Source organism: Pseudoliparis swirei, chromosome 19 (genome assembly GCF_029220125.1).
Source record: "Pseudoliparis swirei isolate HS2019 ecotype Mariana Trench chromosome 19, NWPU_hadal_v1, whole genome shotgun sequence".
NCBI lineage: Eukaryota > Metazoa > Chordata > Actinopteri > Perciformes > Liparidae > Pseudoliparis > Pseudoliparis swirei.
Genome location: NC_079406.1, coordinates 13,777,596 through 13,791,738, shown reverse-complemented (window position 1 = coordinate 13,791,738; position 14,143 = coordinate 13,777,596). Strand labels below are relative to the sequence as shown.

The 14,143-nt window shown below is 40.6% G+C and overlaps 2 protein-coding genes across 4 annotated transcripts; both read right to left on the bottom strand.

Moving 5' to 3' along the window:
- Nucleotides 1–441: 441 nt before the first annotated feature.
- Nucleotides 442–6,715, bottom strand: prpf19 (pre-mRNA processing factor 19). Of its 2 annotated transcripts, XM_056439020.1 has the most exons (17): nucleotides 6,566–6,715; nucleotides 5,167–5,445; nucleotides 4,824–4,973; nucleotides 3,999–4,075; nucleotides 3,221–3,362; nucleotides 2,976–3,049; nucleotides 2,799–2,864; nucleotides 2,650–2,691; nucleotides 2,458–2,532; nucleotides 2,287–2,362; nucleotides 2,062–2,171; nucleotides 1,774–1,929; nucleotides 1,605–1,674; nucleotides 1,344–1,517; nucleotides 1,033–1,115; nucleotides 710–815; nucleotides 442–602 (listed from the first exon to the last, which is right to left on the bottom strand). In XM_056439020.1, exons 2-17 carry the CDS (start codon nucleotides 5,183–5,185, stop codon nucleotides 505–507), a joined length of 1,518 nt encoding a protein of 505 aa, XP_056294995.1. In that variant the 5' UTR covers nucleotides 5,186–5,445; nucleotides 6,566–6,715; the 3' UTR covers nucleotides 442–504. The 2 variants fall into 2 exon arrangements, with proteins under 2 accessions (XP_056294995.1, XP_056294996.1); XM_056439021.1 differs by lacking the exons at nucleotides 3,999–4,075; nucleotides 4,824–4,973; nucleotides 5,167–5,445; nucleotides 6,566–6,715 and adding an exon at nucleotides 3,856–3,962.
- An 893-nt stretch (nucleotides 6,716–7,608) lies between these two features.
- LOC130209398 (uncharacterized) lies at nucleotides 7,609–13,852 on the bottom strand. Of its 2 annotated transcripts, XM_056439018.1 has the most exons (11): nucleotides 13,751–13,852; nucleotides 13,376–13,433; nucleotides 12,143–12,157; nucleotides 11,819–11,949; nucleotides 11,606–11,741; nucleotides 10,806–11,090; nucleotides 10,285–10,620; nucleotides 10,007–10,188; nucleotides 8,880–8,981; nucleotides 8,666–8,761; nucleotides 7,609–8,584 (listed from the first exon to the last, which is right to left on the bottom strand). In XM_056439018.1, exons 1-11 carry the CDS (start codon nucleotides 13,835–13,837, stop codon nucleotides 8,357–8,359), a joined length of 1,656 nt encoding a protein of 551 aa, XP_056294993.1. In that variant the 5' UTR covers nucleotides 13,838–13,852; the 3' UTR covers nucleotides 7,609–8,356. The 2 variants fall into 2 exon arrangements, with proteins under 2 accessions (XP_056294993.1, XP_056294994.1); XM_056439019.1 differs by lacking the exons at nucleotides 7,609–8,584; nucleotides 8,666–8,761 and having other exon boundaries at nucleotides 8,893–8,981; nucleotides 10,007–10,069; nucleotides 10,138–10,188.
- Nucleotides 13,853–14,143: the final 291 nt, after the last annotated feature.

Sequence of the window (14,143 nt, the reverse complement as noted above, 5' to 3'; positions counted from 1 at the left end):
ACTCAAATGTTCATTTGCCACTTAGTTGTTTCACTAGATGTATTTTTTTTTACATTTTACCCTAAAGATACTGTAATGAAGAATGTCTACATAATCAGGGCACCAGGTTGTTGTCACACCAATTTTGTCAATAGTGTACTCCAACACTTTGGGAGTTGCATTCAAAGAAACTTTAGCACACACACAAAAGAAAAATACTACAGTAAAATCATAATTTCTGGCCAATCAGACAGGAACATTTTACTGGCTTTGCATCTCATTTCACATGTCAGATTTACAATGCCAACAAACATGTTATCCTAACCATGCTGCGGTGTTTTCATCTAGCAGACAATTTCATGTGGTCCCATTCCTAGACACGAGGACTAACACACTAAGGAAGCAAAGTTAGCAGTGATTTTCTCTCTTCTTTGTCTAACAATTATGGGTCGGTGTCCAGAATAGTGACTGCTCAGACAAAGGGACCATTTTATTCTCCTCTCATCATCCTGAATTTAGCATTTTCTACAAACTGTAAAATTTGAGACTTCTATCCATTCCTGCCGAGGTCAGGAACTGAGCGTTCTCTCCAAAGGCCACTCCAGTCACCAATCCTGAATGGTCTACAATGAGAACAGCAAATGCAAGGTCAAAGTCTGCTCCTTCCTCAGCACAAACACCGTATGACATGCACACTGGATGAACATTTAAAATTATCTTTCCCACTCACTTGTGAAGTTGAGGACCTCGGACCACTGTTTGCAGATGTAGACACGGATGTCAGACCCTCCAACAGCCAGGTAGGTTCCGCTCTGGTCAAACACGAGGGACTTTACCTGAAACAGAAGAAAAACACACAACTGGAATGAGACAAAGATCAAAGGTAATCTAGACAAAAGAGGAATGGAAACAAAGACCATATTCAACTCAGTGTAAATAATACATGATTATTTATTACATTCTCAGTTAAATCCACACACAGGTTGTATATGAACAAGTTAATGTGCTTGCGAAGCTCATACTTCCAATCTTATAGTTTTATTTATTTCTCACCTCATAGTTGTTGTCCAGAGTGATGGTCTTGAAGTTCTTCAGTTTCCTCAGATCCCACAGTTTCAGGGAGCTATCCTGGGCACCTGAAGCACAATACCAAACAATTATGTTGGCGTACTGAAAGTAAACAATTCAATATATAGTTCCAGATCCTTTGATGCAAAACATTTAACTGTACTTTAACATATTGTACAGAAGTTAAGAGGGGGGGACATTTTTGGTATTCCTAAACGTTTCTGCAACCGTTTAACCCAATGTAGAACATGTGTTAACTGATCAGCAGCAACACAGTGTAAAAATGTAGTTCTAACCTGTAGCCAGATAATATCCATTCTCAGAGAAAGCAATGGAGGTGACAGGGCCAGAGTGGCCTGGGAAGTTGGCCACGTTAGTGCGCTCTTTCAGATCCCAGATCTTGATTTGGGAATCAGCTGTCCCAGTGCCAAAAATGAGACCATCAGGGTGAAACTGAGCACAGGTGAGAGCTGTAGGGGGAAGACAGAAACATTACCACCTGGAACAAGAGGAGTCCTATTTACAAACACAACATACGTTTACATTGAGGCACTCACCACAGCTAGCACTTTCATCAGTAACTTTGGTGAGGACTCGACCAGTCTCGATATCAGAAAAGGCCCAGGACTACAGAACAGTGAGGAAAAACGTTAGTATGGTTAACCAATGAAGATGTTACTTGTATTTCAGCGTTACATTTAACTTGAGGTCTGTCAGTACACACACCTGATCCTCAGAGGAGCTGAGCAGGTAGTCTCCAGTAGCATGTAGGGAGAGCCCGGTGACACCTGCCTCGTGGGCACGCACCACCTGGACACAGTTTCCCCCGGCGACAGACCACACGCGGATGGTGCTGTCTGGAGATGCAGAGAAAACCACAGACTACAGGGGGAGGGGATGGGAAAACAACACCAATCAATAAGAACACTAATTCAAAGACTGTTGTTTGTGCAGTTACATAATTTGTTTGTTGGAGAAAGCTTTGACTGGTTGACGTTTTAAACAAAGCATTACCTGAGATGGATGGTAAATGACAGAGGTGACCTTCTTGGTGTGACCCTTAAGTGTTGCGACAATCTGTTCTTCACTCTTGTCAAACACCACCACGTTCTTATCAGCTCCACCTAAAGAACACGAGTGGATCGATATCAAGTTAAAGTCTTCAAATTACTTGTAGTTTATCAACAAAAAACATGGAAGATGAAATATGGAGCTGAACATTGGATGAAATCAATGTACCGGTGAGAACTTTGTTGGTGTCTGAGGGACACAGATCCAGAGCCAGAATACCAGGGACACTGGCACTATGAAGACCCTGAGGGCAACAAAGAGATTTGTCGTTGACGCTATGTGCATGAAGTAAATAAAACATTTCATTTAAATTAAAAACAATAATAAATCCAAACTTACAGCATGAGAGGCCACTTGGCGGTATTTGCCAAGATCCTCAGATCTAACGAGCTCCTCTGGGACAGTTTTTCCTCTCTGGAGAAATACATTAAAAGCAGTAAAAAATGAGTGCGAGTACATATTACCACAACATTTAGATATAAAAAAGGAGGAATGGGAACAAAGAAGCTAAATAAAAGAGGAATACAATACCTTCTTTCTTTCTGTGGTGAGGATAGTAGCTTTGTCTTGAAGCTGCAAACAGAAACATTTAGAAACACATCTTAGACCTGCTGAAGAAAATGGAAAGCTTATAGCCAAATAATGATTTAAGGAGATTAACAGAAGGACAAACAATTTACCTTTTGGATGATCTCCGAGGTCATTCCCACCTGTTCACTAATCTCCATGGGCTCTCCGCCAGAACCCTGAGATACAGAGGGCAGCAACAGAGATTGTCAGGAGGAAGGATGGCAAAGGATTTTAATTAAAATGTATGTTTAGAATCTTATGGAATGCAACTAATTTCCATCACTCACAACTGCAGCTGGCTGGGAGGTGGGGAGTGCCTGAGGGGCAACCAATCCAGCCTGGGGTTTGAGTGTGGCAAGAGCTGTAAGAAAATAACAGACCCCATTAGGAAAAAAAATGCTTCCACGATATAATCCATGATCGTGTGTTTTTTTGTGGGGCAGATTCCTGTAGAATTGTTGATTGTTTAAAAGCCGTTCTTTACAAGGAGAGTTATGTGCTACAATAAAGGACACAAAGATTGTCAACCCACCTTCTCTGGCAGCAGTGACCTCTTTGGTGAGTCGAGCGATGACTCTGCAGGCAGCATCATGTTGGTAAAGCGCGTGGGACAGTTCTTGGCGAGTAGTCTGCAGCTGTTGCCGCAGGTTGAAGCTGTGAAGCATAACAGCGTCCTAAAACAGAAAAGGGAAACGTGATGAAGAAACTCTTCTCATTGCCTAAAATGGATATTTAGAAAAATAAGGAAAAGAGATCCGAGCGACTGAAACCCAAAACTGACCAGTTTTAAACTTGTGATCTTAAGATAACAATATTTGAATGTCATATCGAGGAAACAAGCTTTGTTGTAGATATTAATTTGTTATTAAGAGAAAACCAAAGGTTGTTTTCTCTTACTTAAAAACAAAAACCCTTGTTACGGTCTACTTTTAAATTATTTTGTTTTCTACCATCACAAGAAAGCAAAAGCACATTTTTTGCTACATTCTAATTAATTGCGATCGAAACCAACAAATGTTGGTATCATGTTCATTAAGAGCCTCTGTACTATAGTAGAAGCTCTTTGACAATAGTCAAGTTGGTTAATAATTCCTAAAGTAGCACTGTGGTCTAGTAAAGAAACTGTCATTGAAAATATTGGTACATTCTGATTCACATGTTAATTACCATTAAGAATGTGGGTAAAAAATGGCATTGGAAAAAAAGTCACCTGTTGATTCAAAACAGACATCATGGGTACAATTTACAGTAAGACGGTATTTTGTTGTAGATGTCTCTTGTTCCACCAACTCAAGGTTAACAATACTTACCCATTCATCTTGGAGTGACTTGAGAATGGCAGGAATGCTTGTTGCTGATGGAGCCTTTGGTCTAATAGGATGGGACACTAAAACAAAGAGAAGTCGCTCATGTTTAATACAAGTGGTTTCATTTCAAATAACCAATCAAGTTGGTTATTTATTGTAATGTGACGTTTTATAACATTTACTGCAGGATGAAATAAGTTATACAGTAATAAAAAATGGGGGACTCATACTGAAGCAAGGACAACATCTAATATTTGTACAATCATGTATTTGAAACCATGTGTCAAACAAACCAACTTTTTTTCATGCAATAATATTAAATATTGCAGATGTCCAGCTCTTTAGTTGTAAGAAAAGCATTATTATTGTATTACAGTAAACAGGGTGTAGGGTGTTTTTGGTGGGTTTGAAGTGCTAGTTGGATGAAACAAGAACTATATAACATTGATTCAACACTTCATTTTCTGACTTTTCATAAACTAAAACTTGTATCGAGAAAAGAAATTAATAGAAAATCATCATTAGTTGCTGCATTGTACATCGATTTCACAATATTGGCCACAAATACTATAATACCAGTTTAACACTGATCACTTTTTTTAAACTCTCTCAGTTGCCACTTTATCGTCGACCTTGCTCTAATTACTGTAGCTTGGTTGAAACTGCTTTAGAGCTAGTTCATTCTTTCATTTTGTTGTATTTCGCAATGCAGTTGAATCGCACTCCATTATCCTGAGGAATTAACCTGCGTTAGTTTGAGTTAAGTGGCGCAATAACTAAAACACCGGCAACGCAGTGTAGCTCTCCAGCGGCTCCCAGGAGCTTTACCTTTGATATCTACGAGCTGCTCCTCAGACAGCGGCTGTCCGTTCATCGGGTCGGTCCCATTCTCAGCGATGTACTTTTCGATCAGCCTCCGCTCGAACACCTGGCTGGACACCGGGGACACGCACGGGTGCTCCGGCACCTCGTTGGAGACTGCGTGAAAGGAAGTTACAGGGTTAAAGATCACGCGACACCGACGAGAACACAACCGCAGACAAGACGGATTGAGTCTCACGAGTAGAAGACGACACTGCATGGCCGTTAGCTAAATTAGCAAGTAGCATTAGCGCGGTTCCTAGCTAGCCTGTACTTCTTCCGTCATATCAATGAATCCAACTTCACTTACTTGAACAAACCAGCGACATCTTTCCAACAGAGTCCTTATCGTCTCTTCTACGAATCGGTTGATGCTAGTAATGTGCCTCGATAGTTATTATCGCGAAAGTAATCGTTCCTTATGTTTTGCTTAAATTGGAAATGGCACGCTGTTCTTTCATTGCCGCTACAAACGGACTTCTTCTTCTACGCTTTCTTCCAGCGGTCCCTGCGAAGCTTCACAGCTGCTCCAGTGTCCCCTACTGGCGGAAAGACACCACTGCTCTCACGAATGCACCAACAGCAGGTGCTGAACAGGGGAGTGGATGAACAGAAGATTAACTGACAACACATTAGACAATTGTATGTTTAAATTGTGAGTATGACGTGCTGTGTTGACGTTGTTTCTTTAAAAATGAGAGCAACATCGTCGTTTTTGCAATTTTAACATGCAACCTTGGGCTGTGTGAGCTGATGGCCATGTGTTGACTTGACTTCCTGACATTTTCAATTCCTGACAATACATTTAAACAAATTACAGGTTAATCAGAAATAATAATAATAATCTTATGTTTCCTTTTAGCCAAAACATATTTAGATGTAGTACAAATCATATAAAAATGTGGTATAAAATGTGTGTTAAAGATATATTTATTGTTTAACAGATGATGTTTTGATCGTCCAAAAATATCACAAGCGGCAGTCGCATTTCTTTTGTAAATAGAAAGATTTGGTGATGAGATATTATCCTGTACACAATGTTTATAGATTAATAGGCTATTGCAATATTTGGTGGAATCATTCACAAAGCTATTACTACAAGTATACCTTAAGGGTAAATACACTATATGACTGCAAACATCACTGAACTGCAGAGCAGACATTGAACATGATAATTGATGGTTGTTGCATTTAGAAATGGTTACCATGGTGGATGGAGAATGACACATAAACAAACTCTCTATTACTGTACAATACTTTAAAATTACCTTTTGCAAACTTTTGTATCACAACTCTTATTTCTAATTAGCCCCCCGACATCACATCACAAACACAATTGTACAAATACAGTGCAGATCATACTGGTCCTGAGGGTCTGGAGGTAGGTAACAGCAGGAGATTTCAGGAGCACCATAATCAGTGTCAAGAAATGTATACTATGAGCAGTGGCGGCTGGTGAATTTTTTTTTTGGGGGGGCGCAGTTGGGCGACGCGGTTTAAATAGCACTCAACAATGAGAAGAAAAGAGGTTTTGAGTAGAATATTGTAAAAACCAAAGCTTTATTTCAAGAACACAGCGTGCTCAACACTGTCCAATAACAACTATCAACACACTGTAACTTTGGGCATGAGAGATTCAGAGCAGAATTCTTTAAGAAACATTGGGTTGGGTTTTAGAGGTTTGCAAAATAAAAGAGTTTCACCCTCACATGAAAGAGGTTCAGAGCAGATGTTACAGATGTGGAACGGGCATGGAAGAAGTCGGCTCAGATGGTGGATTTTCCCAGCACTTATTTATTCTGCAGAAGACAACAGAACACACACATTTGCCTTCTGATCTGTCTCTGCACTTCCACTTCCTCAGCAAAATAAAACCATTGTCCCTGGAAGACAGGACCACATTAAAACAAAATAATAACAAATCTCATCAAAAAACATGACATGTAACATACAAGGGAAAACAGAGACCCTAATGGACAAAATAAATAACTACATGAGCTAGAGTCATTTCAGCAGAAACAGAGAAAATTCTAACTTTGAACAAAAGGAAACACATACCTGCAGAAGACAACAGAACACACACATTTGCCTTCTGATCTGTCTCTGCACTTCCACTTCCTAGACACGCAAAACACAATTTACACAAGGAAAATATACGTCGGGCGACCGGATGTAGCTAAACAAACGGTGCCAAAGTGGCTCAATGAGACCGCCACCAAACGTATATGTTGACGGTCTAAATGACACGACAGCTGGACGCCGTGATCGTATTTGCGACCATTACTGTATGTAACATAAACGGTTAATTTTATAAAAGAATATAGCCAAAATAGTGCAACATCGTTTTCACTCAACTCACCCTCAGCAATATAAAACCATTGTGAGCAGGGTTGCCAGGTCTGTGTGACAAAACCAGCCCAATGGCCAATCAAAACCAGCCCAAAACCAGCCCAATATCAGAACTCAAAATATGCCCGTGCCAAACCATATACACTGCTTTTAAAGTCCAACAGCATTGCTATCATTGCCAAATGTATTGTAATATCTACAAAGTAACAACATATGTTTAGTTTGCCAGCATTAAAAGCAGTTTTCCCTCAAGTTATTTCACCTAGGTCCTAAAATGGCCTTGTGTAATTATACAGTATATTATCATAAATAAAATGTGTACGTGCTGATCTTGAGTCAGTTTGGTAGGATTTGGGTATGAATAAATTATTTCATTTAAAATATGGATTTTTATTTAAAGATATTCATGTAATTTGCATGCAAAATAGGTCTACCCGAACCAAGGACAAAAAATTCAACCCGCGCAACACTTCAAAAGTGGCCCGATTCCGCAGGAAAACCGCGGACCTGGCAACACTGCTCTATGGGCTGAGGGAACATACGGGTCTCTGATCTGCCGAATAATCCAATCGCGTGCGCACATTTGTGCGCACCAAGATTCCCGGTTTCATCCGCCAATGTGAAGCCGGTCATTGCCAAAACGACTGAAATGTTGTATCGATGCCGCACACACACGTTAGAGCAGCGCCTCGAAAAAGGGGAGGGGCTTCTCTCCGTGATAATGGCGATATATTATATTTTTTCACATTAACTTAAGTGGTTGTTGACAGGGGCTTACGGTCTCCCACACACATTTAGCGCGTCAACACGGTATATTTACTATTGAAATGATTTGGCATATAATGTTTTTTGACAGGATTTTTTTTTTTTTCTTCTTTTTTTTCATCTCCAAATTTTAAGAGGGGCGGCGCACTAGCGCCCCCTATGGACGAGCCGCCACTGACTATGAGACAGGAAGGATAATGCTCAACTCGTGCTTCATAAAAAAGTCACATGAAAATATGACATGCATATATCATACCAAACCATTAAAACTAGGCTAAGATACAAAAGGCACGGGTGGGGTATTTCTCTTCCTAATCCAAAACTGCAGTTCCTCCATGCCTTATGTTACGTCTTCTTTCTTCTGCCTTCAGCTCCAATTCTCTGTTTTATAAGAAGTTCAGTTTCTCTGAAGTGTAAACACTGCAGGATTCAGAAGTGTCCCTGTCTAGTGGCAGTGTGGAAAAGTAACCTTGTGACATGCTCCTCCTGCCTTGATCTCCATCTTTTTTTATCTGAAATTGAACACAGTCTTCTGAGGAGTGCAGGCAGTCTGAAGCCCCAGGCACCGAAAAGGAAATCCTTCTCTCTTCCTCATTTTGTTGAAATGTGTCCCGCTAGGAAGGAATTAAGACACATGTTTACAAAATATTTTAGTTTTTGATATATAAATACTCGCAGCTGGAGTGTGGTATTACCTCAGTGGTTGAACTCGGACACGGTGAGCTTGCTGCCAATACGTGTGCTTCCTGATTCTCTGCTCTCTGAGTTTCTACCACAACTGGACTGTAACCCTAGAAATAAAAGCGCAGCATATATGGTACATGTACACGCACACAATGCTATTGAAGAATTTTAAGCAAAGGCACAAAACCCGTTAACTAATTGAATTCAGTCTGAGTCTATACTTACAGGACGAGTAGGACTGGCTCTTGGGGTGCATTTTCTTGGTGTTGCAGGCAGTTGAGAGTGACAGTAGTAGCCTGAGGGTTGAGAGCTGGACTGGCTGTAATCCTGCAGAGACAACCACACACAAACATGTAAAAGTCAGCACAGCTTCTTGATTTGATGACACCAGAGAATAGCTCACAGCTGACTTGATATTACCTAACTTAGCTATAGCTGTGTTTGGTGTGATACCTCAACCTTTCAATTATATCACATTATATGATCTACACATGGGTAATACATTAAGAAAACAGGGACATTAAGTGACTTAGTTAGGAGATGGGCCACCACAGCTTTAATGCTCCTTGTATGTGGGTCTCTAATGGACGAGTGAAATTTTTTCCTTCAATAGATATTACCTCTATAGTTTTGATGATGCTAAAAGAAAGCACTGTCAATTTCCATCTACATTAATTTATTCAGGTTTATTCTTTAATATGTCACCTGTCTGTATTTTTGTTGGTGTATGTCTGCTTCAATAAACCAAAGCATTTGACTATACATCATAGACTATACAGTCTATAATATGGAAGTGTGGATGCTTAAAGAGATGGATTAATTCACGTATGCAGTAAAGCTCCACAAGCCTTGATTTATAAAGCAGTGGAGTCCTGTAATGGCTATTAACGCCATATGGTTATTTAATCGGTATCATATGAACTCCCCACATGGTTTAAATGATCTAATAACCCACACTACTTATTCTCCCCTAACCTACATGCAAACACTGGTATATTTATTTCGGGGGGGCCCTAGGGGTAATGTATTTGGTGGCTTTGATATTTTAAAATGTATTTCATATCAGAAAAATATGGAGACTGCTGCAAATCACAAAGAGGAACTGACATGTTCAAATGTGAAACTGTATTGAAGAAGAACGGCAATGTCTGAAATACTGGGAACACGTTTAAAAAAATGATGTGTGAGAGGGCAATCTTTCATAATATTACTAAACCTACTAAATTATAAAAAGAGAGAGGATTTATTTTGAGAACATGAGGCCAAAAGTATTGCCCTTATATTCATTCTCCTACCTGCTGAGCTTTTCTCAAACAGCAGGGCCACTAACCAGGTTCTCCGGATTTCCTCACCTGGATGTTAACCCTCGGAGGGTTGGCTGCTGGCGTGCGGTTGGTTCTGAGGCTGGTGATGATCTGCGACAGGCTGCAGTTTGGGTACCGCTTCATGAACAGAATGAAACCAATCAGTGACACAAACATACCAGCAGGGACAGTGATGGACTTGAGAAGTGATCGCCATCTGCTTCCTTTTTCTAGAGAGAGCAGAGACACAGAGGCATATATTAGAATGAGAAAACAAGAAATTCAGAATCAAAATAAAACACATTCAAAGACATGCATTCACTCACCGATCACCTGCAACCAGGTGGAGGATACCAGGTTGCCAACCACATCTCTGATTTCATACACCCCGTCATGCCTTGAAGTCAGCCTCACTATGATGACCTCCGCTCTGCCGCTTCGGCCCAGCGAGATGAGGCCCCTGTAGCGCATGTCATGGTCCGTTATATGGCCCCCGCGGATCAGCTGCACTGGGCCACGTGGGGGTTTGGGGTCAAAAGGGCCCAGGGAGGATTCATCAGGGAATCGGGTGGGGGTAAAAATGAGATGGGCATGAGGGACAGGAAGAAAGAGGGGCAGGTTTAGAGACTCCTTGGTAAAGCGGGTGACATTGAAGGAGTGCCCTGCACACAGGATCATGAACACAAAGACAGGGGTGCAGAAGGAAGGAAATGTGACGGTATGAGAAGGTGTCAGGTGGAAAGGGAAAGATAAAATATAAATGTTATAGATGACAGGACCCTAAAGTTAAAGAAATTCATTAGTCATCTTCCTAAAAGTCATCCTGTCATCTTCCGTCTTTGCTCACCGCGAACAGTGAGAGTGTTGCGGGACAGGACCTTCCCCTCGCCGTCCCTCACGGTGTAGTTGCCTTGGTCCGCTTGCGTCACTCTCTCCGCCACCCAGAACTTCCCTCCCCGCAGCAGCCGGCCCCGGCCTGCATTGCTGGTCACAGGGTCCGTCCGGTTCCACAGAACAACGGGCATGGCCTCCGGTGGAGCACCGCGGGGAGAAAACTCCAGTAGGGAGCCATTTTCAGGGATGTGGTGCTCAAATTTATCCCCGTAGTTTTTGTAGTAGGACTTGATGCATTCTGAAGCAGCACGATGGAATGGGGGACGAGAGAGAGGCAAAGGATTATCAGCAGTATTGAAAGTATCTAATTACATTTCATCATGTTTTGTTCTGAAGTACCATTGTGAGGTACTATACTTGAGTTTTTGTTTGCTGCAATACTTCCACTTTCTACATTACAGAAATGACATTACATTACATGTCACAAGTTACTTTCTACTCAACTGCATTCACCCTTGTAGTTACTGATTACATTTCAGATTGATATTTTGCATGAAAAACACACAATGTGCTTAAAATACAGAATGATTGTTAAAGATTAAAGCAGATTAGAACATTGTTAACATACCGAGACCGCTTACTACAAAGCAGAATCTCTTTGATGCCATTTATCACATTGCAGATGTCTTTGAGTCTATCAGCAGTTCAACTAAAGAGACGTTGCCCCTCTAAACTTATCGTAATGATTTTATTGGTGATGTGTTGTGATAAAAACACAGGGCTGGATTCCAGAAAAGGAGGGGACTCTTGTACCTGAAACAGTCAACCGAACAGCCTCGTAGGTAAATCCAGAGAACAGTTTGATGGCATAGAGTCCCTGATCACTGTGAGTCACTTCTCTCAGGACGAGCATCTTATCTCTGGTCCACTCAAACCGCCGGTCCTTTACCTGCAGTTGTACAATACATAGGTTTTGGGAACTAGTACAGACAAACATCAAACTAGCATCAACACACCTCCACTCACAATGGTTTTGTCCAGCAGGACGCGCCGCGGCCCCTCAGGGCTTGGTGTGAAAGTCACCGTTCTGGATGTCGAGTACACAGGCAAGCGGAATTCCCTCCCAGCACACACCATCTGGGCTTCTTCTCTTTCACCTGTAGTGGAAGAGAAAGTCAGCAACCTCTTCATCGATGTGAGGTCCTGGAAAAGCGATGTCGTATGTGTAGAGATTGTAAAGCCCTCGGAGGCAAATTTGTAATTTGTGATATTGGGCTGTATAAAATAAACTGAAATTAAATTCAGAGCATATGTTTTGTCGGTGAAGGATGTGTGATGCATTTGACTCACCTAGTACCCCCCATCCTGTGGGTAGAGCAGAATTAATGTGATTATCATTCATGCTCTCTAACACAATGCTCCTCACATACAAATGGTATACTGTATTACTGAGGAAGTTATGGTTCCACTTTATATTAGAGATTACAGATAGATTTGTCATGGGTTTACAAATTATGCGGTAATAAATGACTTAACTGATGTTTAATGAATAATGGAATTATTTCCAGCCAGGTTTTAGAGGTAAAGTTCTTGTTAAAGTCACCAATGACAGATATGATCAGGCTGTCCTTGGTTCATTAAAGACACTATACTCTGATTAGAATAAATATTAATTTAAAAGAGAGCTTTTATGCATATTTTACCTAGTTTTACTTTTCCATCATTGCTATTTTATATTCTTCCCGTTTTAACTTTTTCAATCCCAATGATTTTGTTGTTTTCCTTGATTGTTATCTTTTTCCTCTTACATGTAAAGCAATTTGTAAAGTTGTTAAGGTAAGTGCTTTACAAATAAGGTATCATCATGAGTATTACTTATAATGCTGTATTAATCAGTGCTAAGTCATGAGTAAGAATTTGTGTGGGGTTTTCCTGGCTGTGGTGATTATCCTCCTTCAGTGTGACACGTTGTAGTTCTTTAAATCTGCACAGTATTTTCCCAAAACAAACAACATAAACAAAAGAAGCCATGCAGGTATTAATCAATAGAGTTGATCAACAATAAATAAGATGACAAATAGAATACCATTTAATATATTTGTGGAAAATACAGACTGTCAAATGGAGCTGTTTGACCTTTGACTTCCTGAATAAGAGCTGGATCATTAATCCATTTCCCTCAAATTAACGTTTAAAACTGTGGATTCGACATATTATGTTAAGAATCCTTTATTGATGACTTGAATGCAAGCATTTGCATTAATAATTGCATATGACAGCTGGCAGCTTCTTAGAAAGTGATACATCTGTAACTCTCTGATGACTTCATTAACATTTGCACACGAACACTACGTCTTATTAAAATAGAGAAAACCACGCAGTTGATGGTTTACCACATAAAAAGGATATATACCAGTCAAAGTATTTCTTACGACCTGGCACATTGTTTTCTTGTTAGGAGTGACTAATAAAGATGATATATAAAGTAGTAGGAAAGGATCCGATACCAATTATTTAAGCAGTTATTTTGCAGGGCATGAAACCCAGAGGGCGTCTAATTAAAAGTGCATCTCATGAACTTACCCAGAGCCAGAGGAAGGGCAAAGAGGACAGTGAGCAGGACACAGGAGGACATCTTCACCTGTAAAGACAAACCGTGATTATCAACAAGCACAGTGGACAGAGATTTTCATTCACTCTCCTCTAAAAACGAGCCGCGGCACATCATCGATCAACAAAGACGTCTGTGGTTGTTTCTGCAGAGCGATGCTTACGCACATCCAAAAATAGCTCAACTCAAAATAGTCTCAGTAATCCATGACGTCCTGTCTGCTATCTGAGGTGTCCAACATGTTTCCCAGCCAATGGACAACATGTACATGCAGCGGGCCATTCGACCGCCAGTTATTGATAAACGTACACACATGATCACGTCGTCTGTGACGCATCTGAACTCACCTGGAATAAATCCACCGCTAGATATTTGTGAATGATTATGTCAATGTGAATATATAACAACGTCCTCTGCAGAGCGCGCATGGGCATTGATCCACTTCTTATATTTATGACGATGGTATGCTGTATTCTCTAAAGCGCTTACGCAAGATGCGTCACATGTTTCGTTATGTTTGCCAGGTCCCGCTATTAGCGTAAGAAAGTTCCTAGTTACAACGTGGGATCCTCTCGGCGGGCTATGTGACAATATTACATCTGAAATGTTCTCAAGAATGTACAAAAACATAAGTACACATGCTCACTTTTATTAGATTATTACTATACTACTACGTATTATTACTTAATTATATTTCTGCAGAGAAATTGTAATGCACGGAAGTAATAATCGGAGGTTCT

Bases quoted from the DNA above. Each gene is read 5' to 3' on its own strand.
- prpf19 (XM_056439020.1), bottom strand. The intron at 2,533-2,649 runs GTATTGTATTCC...GTATTTCTCCAG, and splicing joins TCACCACAGAAAGAAAGAAG to AGAGGAAAAACTGTCCCAGA. The intron at 1,675-1,773 runs GTGTGTGTACTG...ACTGTTCTGTAG, and splicing joins TCAGCTCCTCTGAGGATCAG to TCCTGGGCCTTTTCTGATAT.
- LOC130209398 (XM_056439018.1), bottom strand. From the start codon at position 13,837: ATGCCCATGCGCGCTCTGCAGAGGACGTTGTTATATATTCACATTGAC. The intron at 13,434-13,750 runs GTGAGTTCAGAT...TTGTCTTTACAG, and splicing joins TAGCGGTGGATTTATTCCAG to GTGAAGATGTCCTCCTGTGT. The intron at 10,621-10,805 runs GTGAGCAAAGAC...TCCTGTGTGCAG, and splicing joins CAACACTCTCACTGTTCGCG to GGCACTCCTTCAATGTCACC.